General features: G+C 47.6%; 3 protein-coding genes across 7 annotated transcripts; 2 read left to right on the forward strand and 1 right to left on the reverse strand.

Annotated features, from left to right (window-relative positions):
* Window positions 1-7: 7 nt before the first annotated feature.
* TMCO6 (transmembrane and coiled-coil domains 6) lies at window positions 8-5,469 on the forward strand. 5 transcript variants are annotated; one of them, XR_010942142.1, is made up of 12 exons: window positions 8-193; window positions 328-440; window positions 1,960-2,075; window positions 2,183-2,366; window positions 2,625-2,729; window positions 2,906-2,991; window positions 3,224-3,340; window positions 3,557-3,668; window positions 3,783-3,969; window positions 4,113-4,207; window positions 4,647-4,786; window positions 5,037-5,469. XR_010942142.1 is itself a non-coding variant. In XM_067731982.1 (12 exons), the coding sequence occupies exons 1-12, from the start codon at window positions 109-111 to the stop codon at window positions 5,148-5,150; spliced, it is 1,359 nt and encodes a 452-aa protein (XP_067588083.1). In that variant the 5' UTR covers window positions 8-108; the 3' UTR covers window positions 5,151-5,469. The 5 variants fall into 5 exon arrangements, 4 of the variants coding, with proteins under 4 accessions (XP_067588083.1, XP_067588084.1, XP_067588081.1 ...); XM_067731982.1 differs by having other exon boundaries at window positions 3,906-3,969; window positions 4,619-4,786; XM_067731980.1 differs by having other exon boundaries at window positions 9-193; window positions 4,619-4,786.
* A 79-nt stretch (window positions 5,470-5,548) lies between these two features.
* On the reverse strand, window positions 5,549-7,349 carry NDUFA2 (NADH:ubiquinone oxidoreductase subunit A2). The gene is made up of 3 exons (XM_067732000.1): window positions 7,192-7,349; window positions 6,964-7,070; window positions 5,549-5,746 (listed from the first exon to the last, which is right to left on the reverse strand). The coding sequence occupies exons 1-3, from the start codon at window positions 7,290-7,292 to the stop codon at window positions 5,655-5,657; spliced, it is 300 nt and encodes a 99-aa protein (XP_067588101.1). The 5' UTR covers window positions 7,293-7,349; the 3' UTR covers window positions 5,549-5,654.
* A 102-nt stretch (window positions 7,350-7,451) lies between these two features.
* IK (IK cytokine) lies at window positions 7,452-19,578 on the forward strand. The gene is made up of 20 exons (XM_067731974.1): window positions 7,452-7,613; window positions 8,163-8,229; window positions 9,564-9,656; window positions 10,389-10,448; window positions 11,269-11,436; window positions 11,616-11,730; window positions 12,191-12,261; window positions 12,354-12,400; window positions 13,292-13,455; window positions 15,518-15,626; window positions 15,974-16,013; window positions 16,175-16,388; window positions 16,638-16,656; window positions 17,125-17,203; window positions 17,463-17,543; window positions 17,800-17,857; window positions 18,699-18,787; window positions 18,990-19,098; window positions 19,272-19,306; window positions 19,391-19,578. The coding sequence occupies exons 1-20, from the start codon at window positions 7,598-7,600 to the stop codon at window positions 19,416-19,418; spliced, it is 1,662 nt and encodes a 553-aa protein (XP_067588075.1). The 5' UTR covers window positions 7,452-7,597; the 3' UTR covers window positions 19,419-19,578.
* Window positions 19,579-20,874: the final 1,296 nt, after the last annotated feature.

Raw genomic sequence — 20,874 nt, forward strand, 5'->3', positions numbered from 1 at the left:
ACTGGACCTCCCCTTCCGCTCTACGCTGCGGCTGCGCAGTCCGTACCATCTTCTAGACTCCTGGGCCCTGTTGCGTTCTCTCTGGTGCAGGTTTACTCCAGTTCCAGCATGTGGAGCCGACAGCGGGGCCGCCTCAAGCCGTTATGCTGCGGGGTGGAGGAGCTACGGTGCCGCCGGCGGGAGCGGGAGGCAGGTGCGGGCGGGCGAGGGAACACGGGAGGATGAGGGTATGGCGGTCGGAGTAGGGGTGAGGAGGCTTCCAGGGTTGGAGATGAGTTCTGGGTCCTGGGTGCCCCTCCCATGATCAAGCGGCTCCTTTGCTCCCAGCACTGCGGAAGGCACGGAGAGAGCAGCAGCTGGTCAGCAAGAGGCTGCTGAGAGACGAAGCCTTGGAGGAAGCCGAGGAGGAATGTGTAGCCATGATCTTCGGGGAAGCCGAGGTGAGGGGGCAGGGTGCTTGGTGAGATCCACACCAGGTAGCGGCAAATACCTTCTCTTGTACTCGAGGTCCGCCCCCAAACCTGAACTTGGTCCCTTCAATACCTCCTTCCGTCTAGTGGGCCAAGCCGGAAACCAGGGAATCATCCTCGACAACTCTATCCCTCATCCCCACATCAATACATCATCAAGTCCTAGCTCCCCCCCCCCACTTTTTTTTTAACCTCCTAAAGAGCTGTGGAGTCTTTTAAATGGCGTTGCCATCACGATCGCCACCACCCTCTTCTCTGAATACTTAACAGCAGCCTCCTAACAGGTCATCTGCAGAAATTTTGCCTCCTCAAGTTAATTCTCTATACATCAGTCAGATGCGTCTTTTAAAAACACAGAGACCAAAATCCTTCCTGTGATCTACACAGTCCAGCATGGTCTAACCTCTGCTACTTCCAACCTTATCAGTTCACTCATTTCAGACAAATTGTCCTCTTTTCAGTTCTTGGAACAATATACCAGGCTCTTTCCTGTCTCAAGGCCTTTGCATTTGCTGCATCTAAAGTGGGTCTGCAGAGTATTAATCATACTAATTGTTTGCTTGTTACCATTTCTCCAACTAGACTAAAAGGAAACTGGACCTTATCTTGTCATCATTGAAAACTCAGATGCCTATACAGTATCTGGCATATAGTAGATGCTCAGTATTTATGGAATAAGTGAACGAAAGAATTTCTTTTAGCTCATTTATTCATTCAGCAAGCATTGGGTATCCCCTGTTTATATTATGTTTACATATATAGTTTACAAAGTACTTATACCTAGGTTATACCATTTATTCATTGTGTGCTTACTTTATACCAAGGCACCTATGCTGGGTACTGAGGTACAGAAAGATGAAGAGAGAGTCCCTTTCTTTGACGTGTTCACAACCCATTGAAGGAGACAGATGTGCTCCTACCTGTCATGAAGGAAACATGAGGCACAATAGAAACCCCTGAGTCTTCCAAAGGGAGCAGAAAGAGCTAACTTCCCAGAGGCAGTGAGAGCAGAAATCTAAAGGAAGTGGAGGACCTGGGGAGGGTATTCCAGGCAGAAAGAATAGATTATGCGAAAGCTTGGAAGCATTAAAAAACACGTCATGTGATGTGCAGTGTTGTTGCAGTGTCGGTTGCATGGGGAGAGTCGCTAGAGGGATAGGTTGTGTCAGGCTGAGAGGTTTAAATGTTATCCTTGAAATAACACAGTAAAAAGGCAGAGTAGATGTTATGCTCTTTTCTCAGGTGAGAAACTGGGGTTTAGTCCCCTGTAGCGTAAGTGACAGGGCTTGTATTAAACCCAGTTCTGATTCCCTCTTCTGTCCACTCTACTGCAAGGTTGACACTTATTGGCCATATTACTGTGAATGATGAGTTCTAGGAATAGTGCCATATTGAAGGGCTCACAGCTGAAGTGGGCAGAGCAGAACTCATGCCTTGCTTTCTGGCAACTATATGTTGCCATCTCTCTTCTCCCTGCCCTGGGCTCCAGATCCAGCAGTTCCTGCAGTTAGCCCAGCGGGGGACAGAGGAAAAGGAGAGAGAGGGGGCTCTGGTCAGCCTTCGGCGAGGCTTGCAGCGCCCTGAGACGCAACAGACCTTCATCAGGTCAGTGCGGGTGGTGTGAGTGTGTGGCTGGGTCTCTGAGGGGTGGACAGGAGTGTGGGGGGGGATGGGCCACTGGCTGAGCAGGGCTCTGGTGCTCACTCATGTAGGCTGGAGGGCAGCATTCGGACCCTAGTCGGGCTCCTGACCAGCAACCAGGCCCTGCTGCAGCTTGAGGCGGCTCGGTGCCTTCATGAGCTCTCTCACTCTGAGCAGTCTGCAGTAGTTGAGGCCTGCCTGCCAGCCACTTCCTACCTTCTCACCTACCTCTCCGGTCACAGCTCAGACTTTATAGTAAGCCCTGCCCCTTCCTACCTTGTTCTTGGTTTGGATTTAAAAATTGTGCTTTTGGGTCCAGTTTGAGCTGGCAGGTAGGCAAAAGAGGAAAACCTGTTTCTCCTGATGCCCCCAGCCATACACACACCCATCATCTCCCATTCCCCTGTGCCCCGATCCTCAAGGACAGGTATGCTCTAGCTTCCCCACTCCCACCCCTACCCCACCCTGGCCTGAGACAGGCCAAGCCCAGTGCTTTTGTTGTCCTGCTCTCAGGAGCTCTGTCTGTATACACTGGGTAACCTGATTGTGGAGAGTGAGGCTGTGAGAAGGCAGCTCCTGCCACAGGGCATTGTTCCGGCCTTGGCTGCCTGCATCCAGGTAAGTGTCCACCTCCTTGCTTCCTCTCTGGGCACCCCTCCCTTCACGTCTCTCCACATGCCCCACCTGCTTTGGGTAGGCAGCTCCAGCCTCTGCCCTGTGCTAAGGGGTTGAAAGTCTCAGGAAATCTTATGGCCTAGGTTCCAGAGTCAGATCCCTACTCTGTCTGCTTCTAGTCTCCCCATCTGACTGTGCTGGAAGCTCTTGGATATGCCTTGTCCCAGCTTCTGCAGGCTAAGGAAGCTCCAGAGAAGATCATCCCGTAAGTAAAATTGAGTCTCCAGATGTGTAGGCAGGTGTGACCTACTTGGTAGTGTAGCCCCTGATGCCTGATCGAATCTTGTTTCCAAAGCTGTTGCACATTTCAACCCCATGTGCCTGACTGGGAAGAGCTTTGGGTTTGGATGCTTTCCCACCTGCTCTCAGGGTTTGGGAAGAGTGACTGGCATCTTGCCTTCTGTGGTTCCTACTCACAGCTCTGCTTCTACTGACAGCTCTGTCCTGGGCTCCACTCTCCCACAACATATGCTGCAACTGTTGCAACCTGGCCCAAAGCTGAACCTCGGAGTAGCTGTGGAGTTTGCCTGGTGCCTTCACTACATCATCTGCAGGTAATAGGCGAATTGGGGAAGTGCCACAAACCTCCCCTGGGGCTTCCTTCCATGACACTCAGGTTTTTGAACTTTGGTTTCTGGAATTGTTGTGGTGAGTTTTCCTTGTTTTATGGTCCTCTCTTCTTGGAGCTCAGGAAACCCACAGACCTAGGCCATTTGCCACCTTAAAGGTAGGATTGACCGAGTAGTGACTACTTGCTTCCTATTGCCCAGCCAGGTCAACAATGCCCTGCTCATCACCCAGGGTGCTCTGTCCACCCTGGGGCTGCTGCTGTTGGACTTGGCTGGGGCTGTCCAGAGAACTGAGGATGCAGGACTGGAGCTGGTAGGTGAAGAGGACAGGTCAACCTCTGGGTGACCTTTCTTTTTACTCAGCTCCTGCTCCAGTGTGCAGATTGCCCCTTCCTCCTTAAACCTGAACCCTAACTCGTCTTTGCAGCTGGCATGCCCTGTGCTTCGGTGTCTAAGCAACTTGCTAACAGAGGCAGCAGCAGAAGCTGTGGGAGGGCAACTGCAGCTCCGAGATGAGCGTGTTGTGGCAGCCTTATTTATCCTCCTGCAGTTCCTCCTCCAGAAACAGCCCAGCCTGCTTCCTGAGGGCCTCTGGCTCCTTAACAACCTCACTGGTAAGCACCATAATCTGCCTAGGCCTGGGCCTTTAGATACTGGGAATAATTCCTCATGGCCTGGGCTGACAAGGGTAGGATTGGGAGTGGGTTGGTTTCATGCCCCAGTTGGAGGAACTTCACCCTGACATTTTCCCTTCCAGCAAACAGTCCTAGTTTCTGCACCTCCTTGCTCTCCCTGGATCTGATTGAGCCCCTCTTGCACCTGTTGTCTGTATCTAATGTGGTGAGCGTGTTGGTAGGTATTGGGGTCACTTGAGTCCAAGGTCTGGTGACCAAAGTGTAAACAGTGGGAGCAGCCCTGAGCCCTCAGAAGTACCCTTAGCTGAGAGCCGGCAGGTGGTGTGGTATGGATGGCTTCAGGGCCAGACCATCAGTCATAGACCAGACAGTCTAGGTGTGAGTCCCTAAACTGTAATTTACTAGTAACTAACCTTGGGCAAATCAACTAACCACCTTAGGCTTCAGTTTCCTCATTTATAATTGGGAATAGTAATCCTACCTGAGGGTGGCTGAGGGGATTACAGAATATGCATATAAAACTGCTTGGCACAGTGCCTGGGCATGTGGTCAGCATTCCACAGAAGCTATCGTTAAAATCTTTGGTTTTCATCGTTTGTGGGGACTGTGTACATATATCTGTCTGCAGGTGCTCACGGTTCTGTGCAACGTTGCAGAGAAAGGTCCTGCTTACTGTCAGCGTCTGTGGCCAGGGCCCCTGCTCTCCTCCTTGCTGGACACGTTGGCCTTCTCTGACACTGAAGTAGTAGGCCAGAGTTTGGAGCTGCTGCAACTGCTGTTCCTCTATCAGCCAGGGGTGGGTTTCTGGCCTTAGTCCCCAATCCTTCTGTTCTGAAGCCTCTGGTCTCACCATGGCCCCTTTCCTTCCAGTAACTTTAGTCATTGCTCTGGGCCTGGCTAGCCTATGTGGGCTCCAGGTCCGAACTTCCATACTCTTGTTGGGAATGCATTCTTCCAAGAATAGGTGGGCTAACCCATAAGGCTGTGGTAATTGCGTGTTAGCACTGAGGGACCCAGTGTTGAATCCTTTTCTTCCCTGCTCTCAGGCTGCCCAGGCCTTCTTGCAGCAGTCAGGGCTGCAGGCCCTACAAAGGCATGAGGAGGTAGCACAGCTCCAGGATCGTGTGCATGCTCTCCAGCAGACAGCTCTTCATGGGTGACTTGACTTCTCAAAGTCATGTACTCCACTCCCCATCTCCCCCACTCCCCAGCTTCCTGGCCCACAGAGCCCCTTTGGGAGGTTTAGAACCATAATGACATCATGCCCTCTGCTCCCACACCTAAGCCTAAGTCAAGATCTCTGGATCCCAGCTCCTCCTGTTTTACCCAGCCATGTCCAGGCGGGAGGACCAGAGGGAACCCAGCGTGGCCTACTTAATCTGGGTCCATAGAATCTCCTTTTTTCTTGTTCTTTCTTTTTTTTTTTCTTCAGCAGCTGGTGGCTTTTCATGGGATGGAATAAAATAAGTTTTATTTTTATATTCAGCTGCTTTGCCTCATTTGATTGCACAATAAGGGGTAGTCGGTGGAATAAGAAACAGAACATCCTGAGACAGCATTTTCAGCACAAGCTTTATAAAGAACAGAACACATTTCTCCACATTGTACTCAGTCCAGCAGAGCTCAGGCTCTGGGGCTCTTGCTCTTAATCCTCAGTGGAGGCTTCAGGCTTTGCCACGTAGCACATTCTCCAGGGCTCTGGTTACCTGATCAGCACTGAAGTTGTTCAAAGAGACATTCTTCTCTTGGCCAAATGCTGAAGAGAGAGGGAGGTGATTAAGTATCCGCTCTGCACTGTACGGGCTACCAAAGTATAATAAAAGGTCTCTGTCTTCAACTTACAGTCTTGGTAGGATAGGAAGGGTAGTAGAATTTCGGCTGATTCTGGGCGGTCATAATGGGAAGGAAAGTGTTTCAGGAACGTATTAAGGGGCATGGTAGGCATTTATTATTAACCATTGTGAGCAGTGTATTACATGAGCCTGCCTTTTAATGGTACCCATTCAGTGGCTCCCATTGTTCATCTAAACTAAAGTTATTTGTGTCCATCTCCTCTAGTCTACTGGCTTTTGGGAGGAAAACCTTTGTTCCTCCTCCAAACAATGTTTAGTGCATGGCATACTGCAGTTGTCCACTGTTATAATGGATCTGCCTTGGGTGTGACTCCCTGCCGTCCTCCAGACATTGCTAGGGTGAGGTTTAGTTAAAAGCCGTGATTAAAAATATCATTATTCAGTAAGTATAAATATTTATTGTGTGTCCCTATGTGTCAGACAACATGGCAGTAATTTTCAAATTGTGGTAAAATGACACATAGATAATATATTAATAAGTATGTGGTAAAATTGTATAGGGTAAAGGGGCAATGTTACATAACTGGCCAGGGAATGCCTTTTTGAGGAGTCTGAATTATAACAAAGAGCCAGCCATGGAAGTCTGGCCGAAGTGCAGTCTAGGAAGGGGGAACAGAGGTAGAAGCTCAACCCTGTTATACATACTAGCTGAATAACCAAAGAATCCACCCCTCATATTAATTAAGGTTAAATGAGGTTTAGGCAGGAAAGCACTCAGCACAGGGCCTAGCAGTAAGTGCTCAACACAGTCATTATTTTAGATTTTTACTATTGAGATTCTCACACTCTGTCTGGACCGGCATTGACCACACAATTTGGAAGGACCTACACTGATGGACTGGACCAGCATCCCTTCTCCCCTATCTGAAGCCTGTTCTGAATTACAAAGACGACAGCTCCTGATCCCTATGCAGGACGGGGCCCGCCTCCACATAGATGTTATTGGGACACAAAGCATCCTGTAACCCTGCGAATGTATATTTCCTTATCTGCAACGAGGTCAACAGCAAGTCCGAATTCAGTTCCTGAACAGGTTTCTGTGTGACCTTGGGCGGCCCTTTCTTTTCTCGAACCCTTGTTCCTCCACCGGGGTCTCAGGTCCCCGGCGTCCTCTGCTCACCGTAGCGGGCCCAAAGCTTGGGCTGCACATCGGAGCACTCGCGGATTAGGATGGGCAGGTCGGGGTTCGCCTTCTTCAGCTCCACATAGCGTTTCTCGATGAAGTCCCTGCAAGGCCGAAAAGAGCACCGTGCGTGCGGTGTGGGCGCGGGCTTCCTCAAACACCCGGGAGGTCGAGGTCGTGACCCCGGCGTCCCGAAGCCCGCCGCCTCACCGGGCCGCGCCTCACCTGACTGCCAGGCTTCCGGGCGAGCGCTGGCATAAGTGGATACGAATCTCACGGAGGCCCGATTTGGCACGGATCCCCCTACTCGCTGCAGCAGCCGCCATCTCGGCTAATACCAAATCATCCGCCCTAGACCTTCCGGCCAAGTGATCCTATCAGACCAGCCGCGGACGCTCCAGCCCCGGGATAGGTTGGCTGGCGTAAGGGGCGGGACCAAGTTTAGCCAATGCCATAAAAGCATTGCGGGTCAACTCTTACTCGGATTTCTCCGCCCTCTGTTGCGGCGGAAAAGCTGGGGCACGAAAGGCACTGTGGGTGGACTCTTGAGGTGCATTGTGGGCAGTCGCCTGTCGTTGCCGTGTTGTTGTAGGGTCCTCGGTCGTTGGTGGGTTGAAATACCGCGGACGAAATGCCGGAGCGAGATAGTAAGGCTCGGGTCATCTGCCCTTTCTTCCCCGCGGGACTCGGGACACTTGGCGCGTTATTTTGGCCTCAGAATTTAAGCCGGCTGTGTGCGCGAGGGTGGAGGCGGGCCGGGATGTGGCGCTTGTAGCCTGGCGAAGCAGTTGGGCCCCGAGCGAGGCCGGGCAGCTCCAGACTGTCCCTCAATCTTGTCCTTGCCCCAACCCACGACAGATGAGATTTATCTGTGAACCACCCCCAGACCCCGTCACTTAATTTTTGGTTCCGTAAATTTATCTTTCGTGTAGTATCTTAGGTGTCATCTTCAAGAAGTTTTTGCTGATCCTCCAGCGCTGGTTTAGGGGCCCCCTCCTCTGAGCTCCCATAGCTCCTTGAATTTTCCTACTTCAGCACTTGTTACCCTGTATTGTCAGTGTCGATGTTCTTGCCTTTCTTCCTCACTAGATTGTGAGCAACTCAACTACAGGAAAAGACGTCTGTAGATCCCCAACCTTTGCACAAGACCTGACTCTAAAGAGATTGATTAAATTAACATCAATTCCTTTTCTTAGGCGAGCCGTTCTCCAACCCTTTGGCCCCAGATGGCCATGATGTGGACGATCCTCACTCCTTCCACCAGTGAGTGTTTTGATGTAGAACCATGGGAATGAGCTGGGTAATGAGTAAAGTGGTGGTGGTGGTGGTGAAAGAATTCTGAATGTCTTGTCAGCAAGGATGACCAAAAAATCATACCGCTTGCTCTTTATCTTTGTGAACTTTTAACTGGATCAGGCCAACTGCATAAGAGTATTAGAGGGGAAATTATGGCAGGGAGAGTGATAGTTTTTAAAATTGATGTTTAATTACACGTTATATAGGAATTAATTCTTGTAGGAAATTAAAACATCAGAATAAGGGTAATGTTGTCTTTGATAACGTCCCAATTCCATCCCCTTTCTTAGAGGTAACCACCATTACCTTTTTTACACTTATCTTTTTGTCCTACTCTTTTTAAATGCATTTGTGTACACACATTCATATCTGAGTAAAATACATCATTGCTTTGTGAATTAAAATATTAAAATTAATCGGTGATATATTGTCTATATATCAACTTTGCCACCTGTGTTGGGTTTTTTTTTAGTAATTTATTTATTTTTGGCTGCATTGGGTCTTTGTTGCTGCACAAGGGCTTTCTCTAGTTGCAGCAAGCGGGGGCTCCTCTTCATTGCAGTGCGCGGGCTTCTCATTGTGGTGGCTTCTCTTGTTGCGGAGCACGGGCTCTAGGCACGCGGGGTCAGTAGTTGTGGCTCGCAGGCTCTAGAGCGCAGGCTCAGTAGTTGTGGCGCACGGCCTTAGTTGCTCAGTGGCACGTGGGATCTTCCCGGACCAGGGCTCGAACCAATGTCCCCTGCGTTGGCAGGCAGATTCTTAAGCACTGTGCCACCAGGGAAGTCCCATCCTCTCACTCATTCTTGATTTATAAAACTTTTTTTTTTTAGTAGCCGCGAGCAGTGGCTACTCTTCGTTGCAGTGTGCAGGATTCTCATTGCGGTGGCTTCTCTTGTTGCGGAGGACGGGCTCTAGGTACGCGGGCTTCAGTAGTTGTGGCTCGCGGGCTGTAGAGCATAGGCTCAGTAGTTGTGGCACACAGGCTTAGTTGCTCCGCGGCATGTGGGATCTTCCCGGACCGGGGCACGAACCCGTGTCCCCTGCATTGGCAGGCGGACTCTCAACCACTGCGCCACCAGGGAAAACCTTTTTTTTTTGGCAGGTGGATTCTTAACCGCTGTGCCACCAGAGAAGTCCAATTTATCAAACTTTTTAATCGTTAACAGTCTGATGCATTAAAAGTGGCATGTTCTTTGTTTTAATTTGTTTTTCTCTGATTTCTAGTAAAGTGAACCATATTTTTTACATATTCCTTTTCCAATTCTTATTGGGTACTAATTTTTAAAATTTTCGCCCTCTAGATCAAAACTCACCAATGAAGACTTCAGGAAACTTCTCATGACCCCAAGGGCTGCACCTGCTTCTGCACCACCCTCTAAGTCACGTCACCATGAGTAAGTTCTGGGGTGATCCAATCTGTTTCCCATCTCCTTCCTATGGAAAATTTATTGAACTAGTTATCTTAGGAACTGGAAAGCTAGTTCTCTTTTGAGGTCCATGGTTCTGATTCCCTGCCTTTTGAGATTGAAGCTCCAGGAAAGACTGGGATGCTGTATGGATCTCATTTTTTAAAAAATATTTACTTATTTATTTGGCTGTGCCGAGTTTTAGTTGTGGCACACGGGATCTTTTAGTTGCTGCATGCAGAATTTTTAGTTGTGGCGTGTGAACTCTTAGTTGCGGCATGTGGGATCTAGTTCCTTGACCAGGGATTGAACCTGGGCCCCCTGCATTGGGAGCATGGAGTCTTAGCCACTGGACTACCAGGGAAGTCCCATGGGGATCTCATTTTTTCTCAGAGTATGTTCCATGGACCATTTGTACTAGAGTTGCTGCTGGTGCTTAAATAAGTAGATTTCTGGGTCCATTCTAGCCCCACGGACTCAAATTCTAGGGCAGATATTTGAGAATATATAATTTTAATAGTCCTTCAGGTGGTTGTGATGCTTTCTAAAGCTTGAGAACCACTCACCTACAAATATTGACATGGATCTCTGCCTGATTGAAACTGGTCAGCTATTGCTGTGGTCAGTATTCTAAGCCTTTCTTCAGTCCTCAAAGCCACTTCTTGGGGTTTCTGGGGCTGTGGCAATATTTTGCAATCAGTGAATTTCTTTCTTTTCTAGGATGCCAAGGGAGTACAATGAGGATGAAGATCCAGCTGCACGAAGGAGAAAAAAGAAAAGGTAAAGGAAGGATGGAAGAGTGTTGGGTTTTATGGTGGATACTGTTCAGGGAAAAGGAGTAGGGGCTAGTTATGAGGCAAGAGACTGAGGTTTTCCTTTCTTGTCTTGAGAGTCTCTGCTTTCATAGTGGAGAGGAATGATATTTAGAATGGCTGTTTAGGGCTTTGGAGTCAGCTTGTGTTTTAATCTCATCTTTACCAGTTTCTAGCTGGATGCCGTGGGCATTTTGTTTAACCTCTCTAATCCTCAGTATTTTCATGGGTGGAATCAAGATAGTGATAATAACTGTTATCAGGTTGTCACGAGGATCAACTGTGATAGTCCATGTGAACACTTAGTACCAGTGCCTGGCATATAGTAACCACCCAGTTAATTTTGGCTGCCGTCAGTTATCATTGTCATTGCTATTATTTATATGATACTAAGCTTCCTAGACCTGGTACTTTGCTTTTTTCTCTTTTCTTGAGGAGGACTGGCAAGGAATGATATATTTTCAGGTGATATTTGGAACGTGATAAAAACTCAGACTTCCTGGTTGCCGTATGGTAAAGTCTCATACTTGTAGAGACTCGGTGATGTAGAGTTAGGTGACATCAAAGGATTCTGAAGTGACAGATGGAGTATACTATGGTGGCATTAGAACAGTGTATCTGTGAGCTGGGAGATGCTGTAGTTCTGCTTTTGAGGAATATCAAGAGGTGGCCAGCAGTTCTATGAGGATATATATGAGCTTTCAGCATAGAGAGTTGGGTGAAGGTATAGGGAAACAGGCAGGAACAGTTCTGCTGAGCCTTACACATTTGCCTTTCCCTGGTCACAGTTATTATGCCAAACTTCGCCAACAAGAAATTGAGAGAGAAAGAGAACTAGCAGAGAAGTACCGGGACCGTGCCAAGGAACGGCGGGATGGAGTGAACAAAGATTATGAGGAAACAGAGCTGATCAGCACCACAGCTAACTACAGGGCTGTGGGCCCCACTGCTGAGGCGTGAGTACCGAGTGGGCCAGGGCATGGTTCCCTCAGCATTGCAAAGTCATACAATGGCAGTATGAATTCTTCCTCACATTTTCCTTGCTCTGGAAAGCCATTTCCCCATGCCAAGCCATTTCAAGAGGCACTTGCCACCCACAAAGGATGGTTCTTATGTGGCCTCTTTCATTCTACAGGGACAAATCAGCTGCAGAGAAGAGAAGACAGTTGATCCAGGAGTCCAAATTTTTGGGTGGTGACATGGAACACACCCATTTGGTGAAAGGCTTGGATTTTGCTCTGCTTCAGAAGGTGAGCTTTGTTGGTAGATGGAGAGTAATACTAGCATGCTGAATGCTCACCTTTTGGGGTGAGGAGGGAGACTGCTGTTAGTTCAGACCATGTAAAAGAACTAACGGTGTCCCCTCTGTAGGACTAATTGCTATTCATCCTTCAAGTCTCAGCCTCAGTTTTATCTTCTTGGGTAAACAAACCTTCCCTGATCACCTGTGTATTGTTAAGTCTCCCCACTCCTCACCTCCCACTACCTGCACCCTTGCATAGCTCTTCTGTTTTACTTACAGCAGTTATCACACTTTGTTGTTTAATCGTTTAATTTGTCTGTCTCTCTTTTTATAAGCTCCATTAGGCAAGGACTATATTGTTTTGTTCAGTATTGAGTTCTTAGTTCCTGGCACAGTGTGGTATAATGGTGTTCAGTAAGGGTATGTAAAGTGAATAAATGTCTAAACCTTACTTGCTTTCCTGTTAGGTACGAGCTGAAATTGCCAGCAAAGAGAAAGAGGAGGAAGAACTGATGGAAAAGCCCCAGAAGGAAACCAAGTAAATAAACATCAGGGAGAGCTTGAGAGTTTAGAAAGGAGGGGCCAAAAGTAGGAACACATTTAGCAAAAATGTTCTTTTTGTCTTTTCAGGAAAGATGAGGATCCTGAAAATAAAATAGAATTTAAAACACGTTTGGGTGAGTACAGAATTTCTACACTAGTGGCTCTGCATTCCAGGGGAATTGTAAGGAATTTAGTGCTCTGGATGGAATATGCTTCCCCTTTCCCTCAATCTACTTTTATCTCTTTTTTGTCCCCAAACCAGCTACTTCGCACAAAATACTCTAATAGAACTCAGATGTAGACTTAGTTATTTCATATATATTACTAATGTCCCCTCAGTTAGGTTGGAAGCTCTTTCAGATTTGGGCTTATCCATATGGGAGGTAGCATGGTTGTTGATTAAAAACTCAGAATTCAGAAACCTGCATTTGAATCCTGTAATGAAATCACACTAAGCATGTGATTTTGGGTGCAACCAACTTAACTTCTCAGCTTCTGTTTGTCCACTTGCAAAAATGGGGTTAACGTTCACCTCATGGGATTACTGGGACGAAGAGAAATAATACATGGCAACATGCCTATCACACTGAGCATATAGTAGAGCTATTTTTTCCCATCTTCATCAGTATTACCTTAAACTTCATCCTTCTTCCTCACAGGGCCTAATACAATGCTAGGCACATAGTGCCCTTGAGAAGGCAATGTAGGAAGGGTGGATAAGAGCTCAGGCTTTGGAGTTAAACGGCCAGGGTCCCATTCTTTGTTCTGTCGCTTAGTAGCTATAGGACTTGCAATAGTCATATGACTTAAGTGGTAGTAAAACCCTTACTTCTTAGCCTTAGTATTCTTATCAGCTAAAAGGAGATAATAATGACCACCTCACAGGGCTGTTGTGAAGACTGAATGAAGCAAAGCAAGCATAACACTTGGCATGGTGGCTGGCACACAGTAACCACTTAGTAAACAGTAGCTGTTATTGTAGAAGTTTCTCACTGGCTACTTGCTGCTCTTTCTCTTTTTTGTAGGCCGAAATGTTTACCGCATGCTCTTCAAGAGCAAAGCATATGAGCGGAATGAGCTGTTTCTTCCAGGCCGCATGGCCTATGTGGTAGACCTGGATGATGAGTATGCTGACACTGACATCCCCACTACTCTCATCCGCAGCAAAGCTGATTGCCCCACCATGGAGGTGAGTGACCCAAGTCCCGAGAGCCTGCTATGTGAGCCTCAAACCTGGGAATCAGCTTCACTTCTGCCCTGAGCCTCATCTACCACATTTAACCAAGTTCTGCCCACCTTTTAACCTCCTAAATCTCAGTTGAATCCATTCACTTTTTTCTGTCTCCACCAACAACACAATAACATTCCAGTCTAAGCCATCATCTCTTGGGACTTCCCTAGTGATCCAGTGGTTAAGACTCTGTACTTCCAATGCAGGGAGCATGGGTTCGATTCCTGGTTGGGGAAATAAGATCCCACATCCTGTGCAGCATGGCCAAAAAAAAAAGTCATCATCTCTTGTTGGAACTATTAAAAGGGGCTCCTAGTTGGTTTCCCCACTTCCACTGTGGTTCCCTTCCAATATTCTATTTATTTTTAGTATTGTTGAGATGTAAGTCACATAGCAAACAGTTCACCCCTTTAAAGTGTACAATTCAGTGGCTTTTAGTATTTTCATAGAATTGTACAACCGGCATCAGAATCAATTTTAAAACATTTTCATCATTCCAAAAAGAAACCCTGTACCCTTTAGCCGTTACCACTCCCCACATCTTTCCGTCCCCTTTTCCATTATCATTTTTACACATGGCCAGAGTGATCATTTAACAGCATGACTTTTTCTCATCATGGTTTAGAAGGTTTTTTTTTTTTCTGCCTTCACTACTGTCATTTTTTTTTTATTAAGATAATTTTTTAGAGCAGTTTAAAGTTCACAGCAGAGCTTCCCTGGTGGTGCAGTGGTTAAGAATCTGCCTGCCAATGCAGGGGACATGGGTTCGAGCCCTGGTCCAGGAAGATCCCACATACCGCGGAGCAGCTAAGCCCGTGTGCCACAACTACTGAGCCTGCGCTCTCGACCCCACGAGCCACAACTACTGAAGCCTGCGCGCCTAGAGCCCATGCTCCGCAATAAGAGAAGCCACTGCAATGAGAAGCCCGCGCACCGCAATGAAGAGTAGCCCCCGCTAGCTGCAACTAGAGAAAGCCCGCGCACAGCAACAAAGACCCAGTGTAGCCAGAAATAAATAAATAAATTAATTTTTAAAAAAAGTTCACAGCAAAATTGAGAGGAAGGTACAGAGATTTCCCATATGTGCCCTGCCCCCGGTTTAGAAGATTTGATGGTTTATTTTTAAAAAATATTTATTTATTTATTTTATTTTTGGCTGCATCGGGTCTTAGTTTTGCAGGATCTTTGTTGCAGTACACGGGCTCTATAGTTGTGGTTCACGTGCTCAGTAGTTGTGGTGCAGGGGCTTAGTTGTTCCATAGCATGTGGGATCTTACTTCTCCAACCAGGGATAGAACCCGTGTTCCCTGCATTGGAAGGTGGATTCTTAACCACTGGACTGCCAGGGAAGCCCCTTGATGGTTTTTTAGTGTTAGGATAAAGACCAAAATCTTTTTTTTTTTTAATTAATTAATTTATATTTGGCTGCATTGGGTCTTTGTTGCTGTGTGCAGGCTTTCTCTAGTTGCGGTGAGCGGGGGCCCCTCTTCATTGTGGTGCCCGGGCTTCGCGTTGCAGTGGCTTCTCTTGTTGCGGAGCACGGGCTGTAGGCGCGCGGGCTTCAGTAGTTGTGGCTTGCGGGCTCCAGAGCGCAAGCTCAGTAGTTGCGGTGCACGGGCTTTGTTGCTCCCTGGCGTGTGGGATCTTCCCTGACCAGGGCTCAAACCCGTGCAGGCAGATTATTAACCACTGCGCCACCAGGGAATCCCAAGGCCAAAGTCTGTATCATGGCTTGTGAGGCTCTGTAACTCCTGGCCTCTCCAGCCTCTTTCTACCATGCTTCCCAGTTTATTTTCCAGTCATCCTGGCTTTCTTGAATGTACTAGATTTACTTATGACCCAGGCCGTTGTATGCTGTTTCATCTGTCTGGAATATCCTTTTACAACACCTCCTTTCCCTGTCTTCACCTACTTAATTCTCACTTATCCTTTAATTTGTTAATTTGTTAAGTAAATGAATGAGTAAATGAAGAGAGTCCTGCTCAGTGGGATAACATTCTTGCTCCTTGGGGGTTTTCAGGCCCAGACCACACTGACCACAAATGACATTGTCATCAGCAAGCTCACCCAGATCCTTTCCTACCTGAGGCAGGGTACCCGCAACAAGAAGCTCAAAAAGAAAGATAAAGGTAATCTGGAGAGTTAGGGAGAGAAACCTTACCCCTGGAGGGGCATCTGAGATGGAACCAAGGTCTCCTGGAGCTTCCAGAACATTGGGAGGCTCCTGGGGACCAGAGAAAAATGGGAGCAGTGGAGCATTAGCAAGGGATGGTTACATCCAGGTTCTGTCTGCTTGACCCACCCAGGAAGCAGTGGTCAGTTTTGAGGCTTGAGGAGGGGGAGTATGGGGTAGCTTTTGTTGTCCCATCTTTTAAACAGAAGATGTTTAAAAGGGCATTGAGAACTGAAAAGCATGGTGAGGCTGAGTGGGAAATAACTCAGGAGTGTCTTCCTCACTCCTCTCTTTATGTTACAGGGAAAATGGAAGAGAAGAAACCCCCTGAGGCTGACATGAAGTATGTATCGTAGCCCTTGACCCCTGATCTGAGGGAGGAAGGGCCTCTGGGTTTCCTGTCTTTGGCATTTGGGGGAGGCCTTGGTGTGAGAATCTGGAGAAATGGCCAGGGGAAATGGAAGTTTGTGTGACCTTGTCAGCTAGGGATCTCTGTTTTCCTAGTATATTTGAAGACATTGGGGATTATGTGCCCTCCACAACCAAGACACCTCGAGACAAGGAGCGGGAGAGATACCGGGAACGGGAGCGTGATCGGGAGAGAGACAGAGACCGTGACAGAGAGCGAGAACGCGATCGAGAGCGGGAGCGGGACCGAGAGAGAGAAGAAGAGAAGAAGAGGCACAGCTACTTTGAGAAGCCAAAAGTGGACGATGAGGTGAGATGTAGTCCCGGGCACTAGGTGGCGGAGCTGCCCATCTCTGTGGCTGCCCAACCAGGTACAGAACCCCTCTGTTATGTAGGTGGCTCATGGTTTCACAGCAGCAACTGGGTCAGTTAATCCAGGGTAGGAACCATCCTGGAAATGGGGGCAGGGGGTAAGGTAGGGAATTGATTCAAACTTGAGGGAGAGATGAGTGGGCATCCCTCCTGGTGACACTCACTTCAGTTTCTGTTTTCTTTCCAGCCCATGGATGTTGACAAAGGTGAGTTTTAGCCATGGCATCTTGCATTGGCTCTGGCAGTGCTGCTTTCCTCTGGGCTGAGAGTCTGACCCAGAACTCAGAGTTGCCAAGGGGGGCACTGGGGGACTTCCTAGTTCTGGGTTCTTGGAAGATCCGTGTCTTGCTTTATGGAATAGACAGAAGATGAGTCTGGAGTTCTGTCTGTCTTCCTGGGCAAGGGCAGGGCATATTTGCTCTGTTTGATATAATTCTCCCAGCTGTGGGGTTCTGAAGACATGGGGCAGGTTGAGTGGACAGTATTCTGGGCACACTAGTGCATCTCAAGCAGAGTAGCTCATTTTGAATTGGAATTTGATTAAAACTTTGTTAGCTAAAGGGTTCTGTTGCTTAAAAAATGTTGTTATGAAAGGCACAGGTGGGAAGTGTGTTGTGGGGAAGAGGTTGTAAGCTCCTTATTTCAAAGTCTGAACAGAGTTCTCTTTTGCCCAGGACCCGGATCCGCCAAGGAGCTGATCAAGTCGATCAATGAAAAGTTTGCTGGATCTGCTGGCTGGGAAGGCACTGAATCATATCCTTTATTTCAGCGTGTTCATTCCAACTCCACCTGCCTCCCTGCTTCCCCACAACCTCCCCACCCCCATCTTGCTCTTTCCCTTTTGTGCTGAATTTTGACAAGGATGAAGTCATGACTTTCCCCTTTCTCAGAGGACTCATTCATGTTCACAGCCCTCTCCTTAGAGTTTTCATGTTGGGGCTTCTAGCCCTTGGCCCTTCCTGCTTGAAGTTTTTCTGCTATTGGGAGAATTATTTTCTTTAACATAACATATGCTGAAGAAGCCAGAAGACAAGAAGCAGCTGGGAGATTTCTTTGGCATGTCCAATAGCTATGCTGAGTGCTACCCAGCCACGTACGTGAGACTCTGTTACAAAGAAGGAGGCTGGGATGATTGCAGAACAAGGTGGGGGGGGGAGTGAGGTGTAAATTTGATTTGTTGGGACCCAGGGGTACTTCTTACTGGGTAAAGTATTCTGTTAGGCTCTGAGTGGGAGGCCTAGGAGGGGTGGTTGTTCCTAGGCATATAGCCTCTTAGTTAGTGGTAGGTTTCTGCATGAACCATAGGAGTCTGGGTCTGCACCATCTCTTTAACTGTTGCTTCTCTTTAGGATGGATGACATGGCTGTGGACAGTGACGAGGAGGTGGATTATAGCAAAATGGACCAGGTGTGGAGCTGGAAGGATGGGTGGGGACAGTTACTCTTTAGCGCATATCCCCTTCCCTCCTCCCAAATGATCTGTTTCATTTCCTGGGCCTCATCTTCCTTCAGCTGCAGCAATAGGAACAGAAGCATTGTGGGGTCCTGGGCAGCTTGACTGTTTTAAAGCATCTGTACAAAGTCAAAAAATGAGATAGGGCCATAAATATATTACTTTTTATTTTCTGTAAAGTGCCAGGCTTTGATTTCCATCCTAGGGAGTAAGCAGGCCTTTAGTGCACATGTAGAAAGGGAAGAAGGAATTTCAGTTTTTAGAAAATAACTGGAAAACAAACAAACAAACTGAGTTTTATTCTAGCCAGGATTGACATTTTCCTCTAAGCCTTAAAACAAAAACAAACGAACAAAAACACCAACAAACACTAACACCATTAAGGGTGAAGAAGTGTCATATACTTTTCCTTGTTTTCTCTGTACTGCAATGCTTAATAGCATGGTTTAATTCTATCTTGGAGCCTTGCTTAACCCTGGCTCTGCCAGGTATTGGTTTTGTGACCAAGCCAACTTATTTTACTGCTTTTTCCTGTTTCCTCATTAGAAAAATGGAGAGAACTATAGTTCTCTCTTAATAGAGTTTTTGAGAGAATTAAATAAGATACATGTTTAGTGTTCAGAATGATGCCTGGCACATAGTAAGTACACAGTTAACATTTATTATTGTTTATTAGGGTAGGATTTATGAATGATAAAACCTGGGTTTATGGGAGAGCCTGGCTTTAATCAAGGGCTAAAATCTCATTTCCACTGACATCTTTTCCTTCCCTGCCCCCCATTCTGTCCTGCAACAGGGTAACAAGAAAGGCCCTTTAGGCCGCTGGGACTTTGATACCCAGGAGGAATACAGCGAGTATATGAACAACAAGGAGGCTTTGCCCAAGTGAGTCTTGGTACTAAATACAGCTAAGAGTGAGGAGAGGGATGGTGGTGGGGGTGGACTATCCCACAGCAGATTAGAGGGTGTAGTCTGGCTGAAACACTCTGAAATCGGTTCTCTGCTCACCGGGTCTCCTGGGAACACCTAGCTACTGCTATTCAACCTCGGATGCCTTCTTCCCTCAACTGCCCTTTTTTTCCCTCAGGGCTGCATTTCAGTATGGCATCAAGATGTCTGAAGGGCGTAAAACCAGGCGCTTTAAGGAAACCAATGACAAAGCAGAGCTTGATCGCCAATGGAAAAAGATTAGTGCGGTAAGTGGGACTGGTTCTGGGTGGGAGAGCTTCAGCTGGGAGGAGATACTGGCCCACAGATTCAGGAACAGGCAGTGGGTCAGAGAGCCATGGAAGTAGGAGAGAGGTCAGCCTTGGGTCTCAGGTGAGCTTAGACTGGCAGCATAACCATCAACTATAACTTCTTTTTGCAGATCATTGAGAAGAGGAAGAAGATGGAAGCCGATGGGTGAGCAGCAGCATTCTTCCTCTGTGAGACTGGTGAGAACTGCTTAGTGTATTGATCTTATGCTCATTTCTCTTTCTATTGCAGGGTTGAAGTGAAAAGACCAAAATACTAATCTCTGGTTCCAACCCCAAGAATAATCTCCACAAGGATGTGCTCTCCACTGCTCGCTTTCTACAATTCCAAAAAAAGTTGCATGATGTTTTTTTTTTTTGTGAATGTATATAAAATTTCATTGTATAATCTTTTGGTTCCATTAAAATTGGTTAACCTGCTCTCTTATCTTCTCTATGTTGAGGGCCCAGATGCACCAAGAGGGCTACTAATTCCATATACATGTGATTGTATAAAAATCACATGGAGAAAGTCAGCTCAGTCCTTTCCTGAGCTGTGGCTCTAGATTCCTAAGCAGGACATATACTAGCCAGGGTGCCCAGTGGAGGAGGGAAGAATGACCCTCACTGTCAGGCAAGAGGTGGATAGAGAAACTTAAGGATGATTGGTCTTAAATATCAGACTCATCTGGGCCCATCCGGGGACCTAGTCTTAGGGCAGAGGTTCCCTGGGAATTAGGGTCAGCCCAGTGGGCTGCCAGTCTAATCCCAAGGTTGTGCAGGACTGGGCTCTAGGTAAAGGCACCTGATGAGAAACACTCCTGGGAACAAAAACCCTTCACAAATTTATGCCCTTCTGGGATCTTTAGTAATTCCAAGCACAAATCACTGCTTACCTGGTTGAAGGGGAAGTGCCTTGGAGAATCCCTGTCCTAGACCAGAAGAGTTTAGTGCCCTTCAACACACTGAAAGTTTGCCAAGGCCCAGGGTGGGATCGCTGGCCTCCAAATCACTCCATCCCCACCCTTTTCCTCTTGGCTCATTGCCAGCACTTTGGTCTGGTACTCATCAGCAAAGGTCACCAGTTCTTTCTGGCTGGATCCATAGCTGCCACTGCCTGCCCTGAGCTAAGACTTGTGGGCTTACAAGATCCGAGAAGAGCTAGATGGCTACTTTAGCCATTGCCTTTGGTTACTTTCACCTTGACAGGGCAAGAGCTTTTTGAGGAAGCCAGCTTTATGCACGGCGCCTAGGAGGCTGAAATTGGGCACTGTCTGCAATAGCACCTAGAATGGCTAATTTCAGACAGTAAGTGACACCCTGATGTCATGGCTGTAGGCAGCAGTCACAATTAGGAAAAAGGTCACAGACACCCACCTGGCTCAGATGAAGGTACCTAGAGGGTCATTAAGATCGAGACCTTCTGGGGGTTGACTGCCAGTTTAAAATAAGTTTCTGCAAGAACCACCAAGCCTTGTGGAAGTAACCAAGATCCAGACAGGAGCACATGCTCCTCCTTATCTGCCCCACCATACACATCTTTGCGGAACCTTTGGTAACCGGGATGTCCAGAATGTCAACTGTTGTGCCCATTTTTCCTTTTCAGCAACTCCTTGCCAGCTCTGAGCACAGCTGGCCCAGTCCCGCTGAGGGTCTGTAGCCAAACGGTAGGAACGGGTGGGGCGCTGTTGCTTTGGCCACGAGGATGTTCAGCATGGAGGGCTGCAGCTTAATAAG

Source organism: Pseudorca crassidens, chromosome 3, assembly GCF_039906515.1.
Source record: "Pseudorca crassidens isolate mPseCra1 chromosome 3, mPseCra1.hap1, whole genome shotgun sequence".
Lineage (NCBI taxonomy): Eukaryota > Metazoa > Chordata > Mammalia > Artiodactyla > Delphinidae > Pseudorca > Pseudorca crassidens.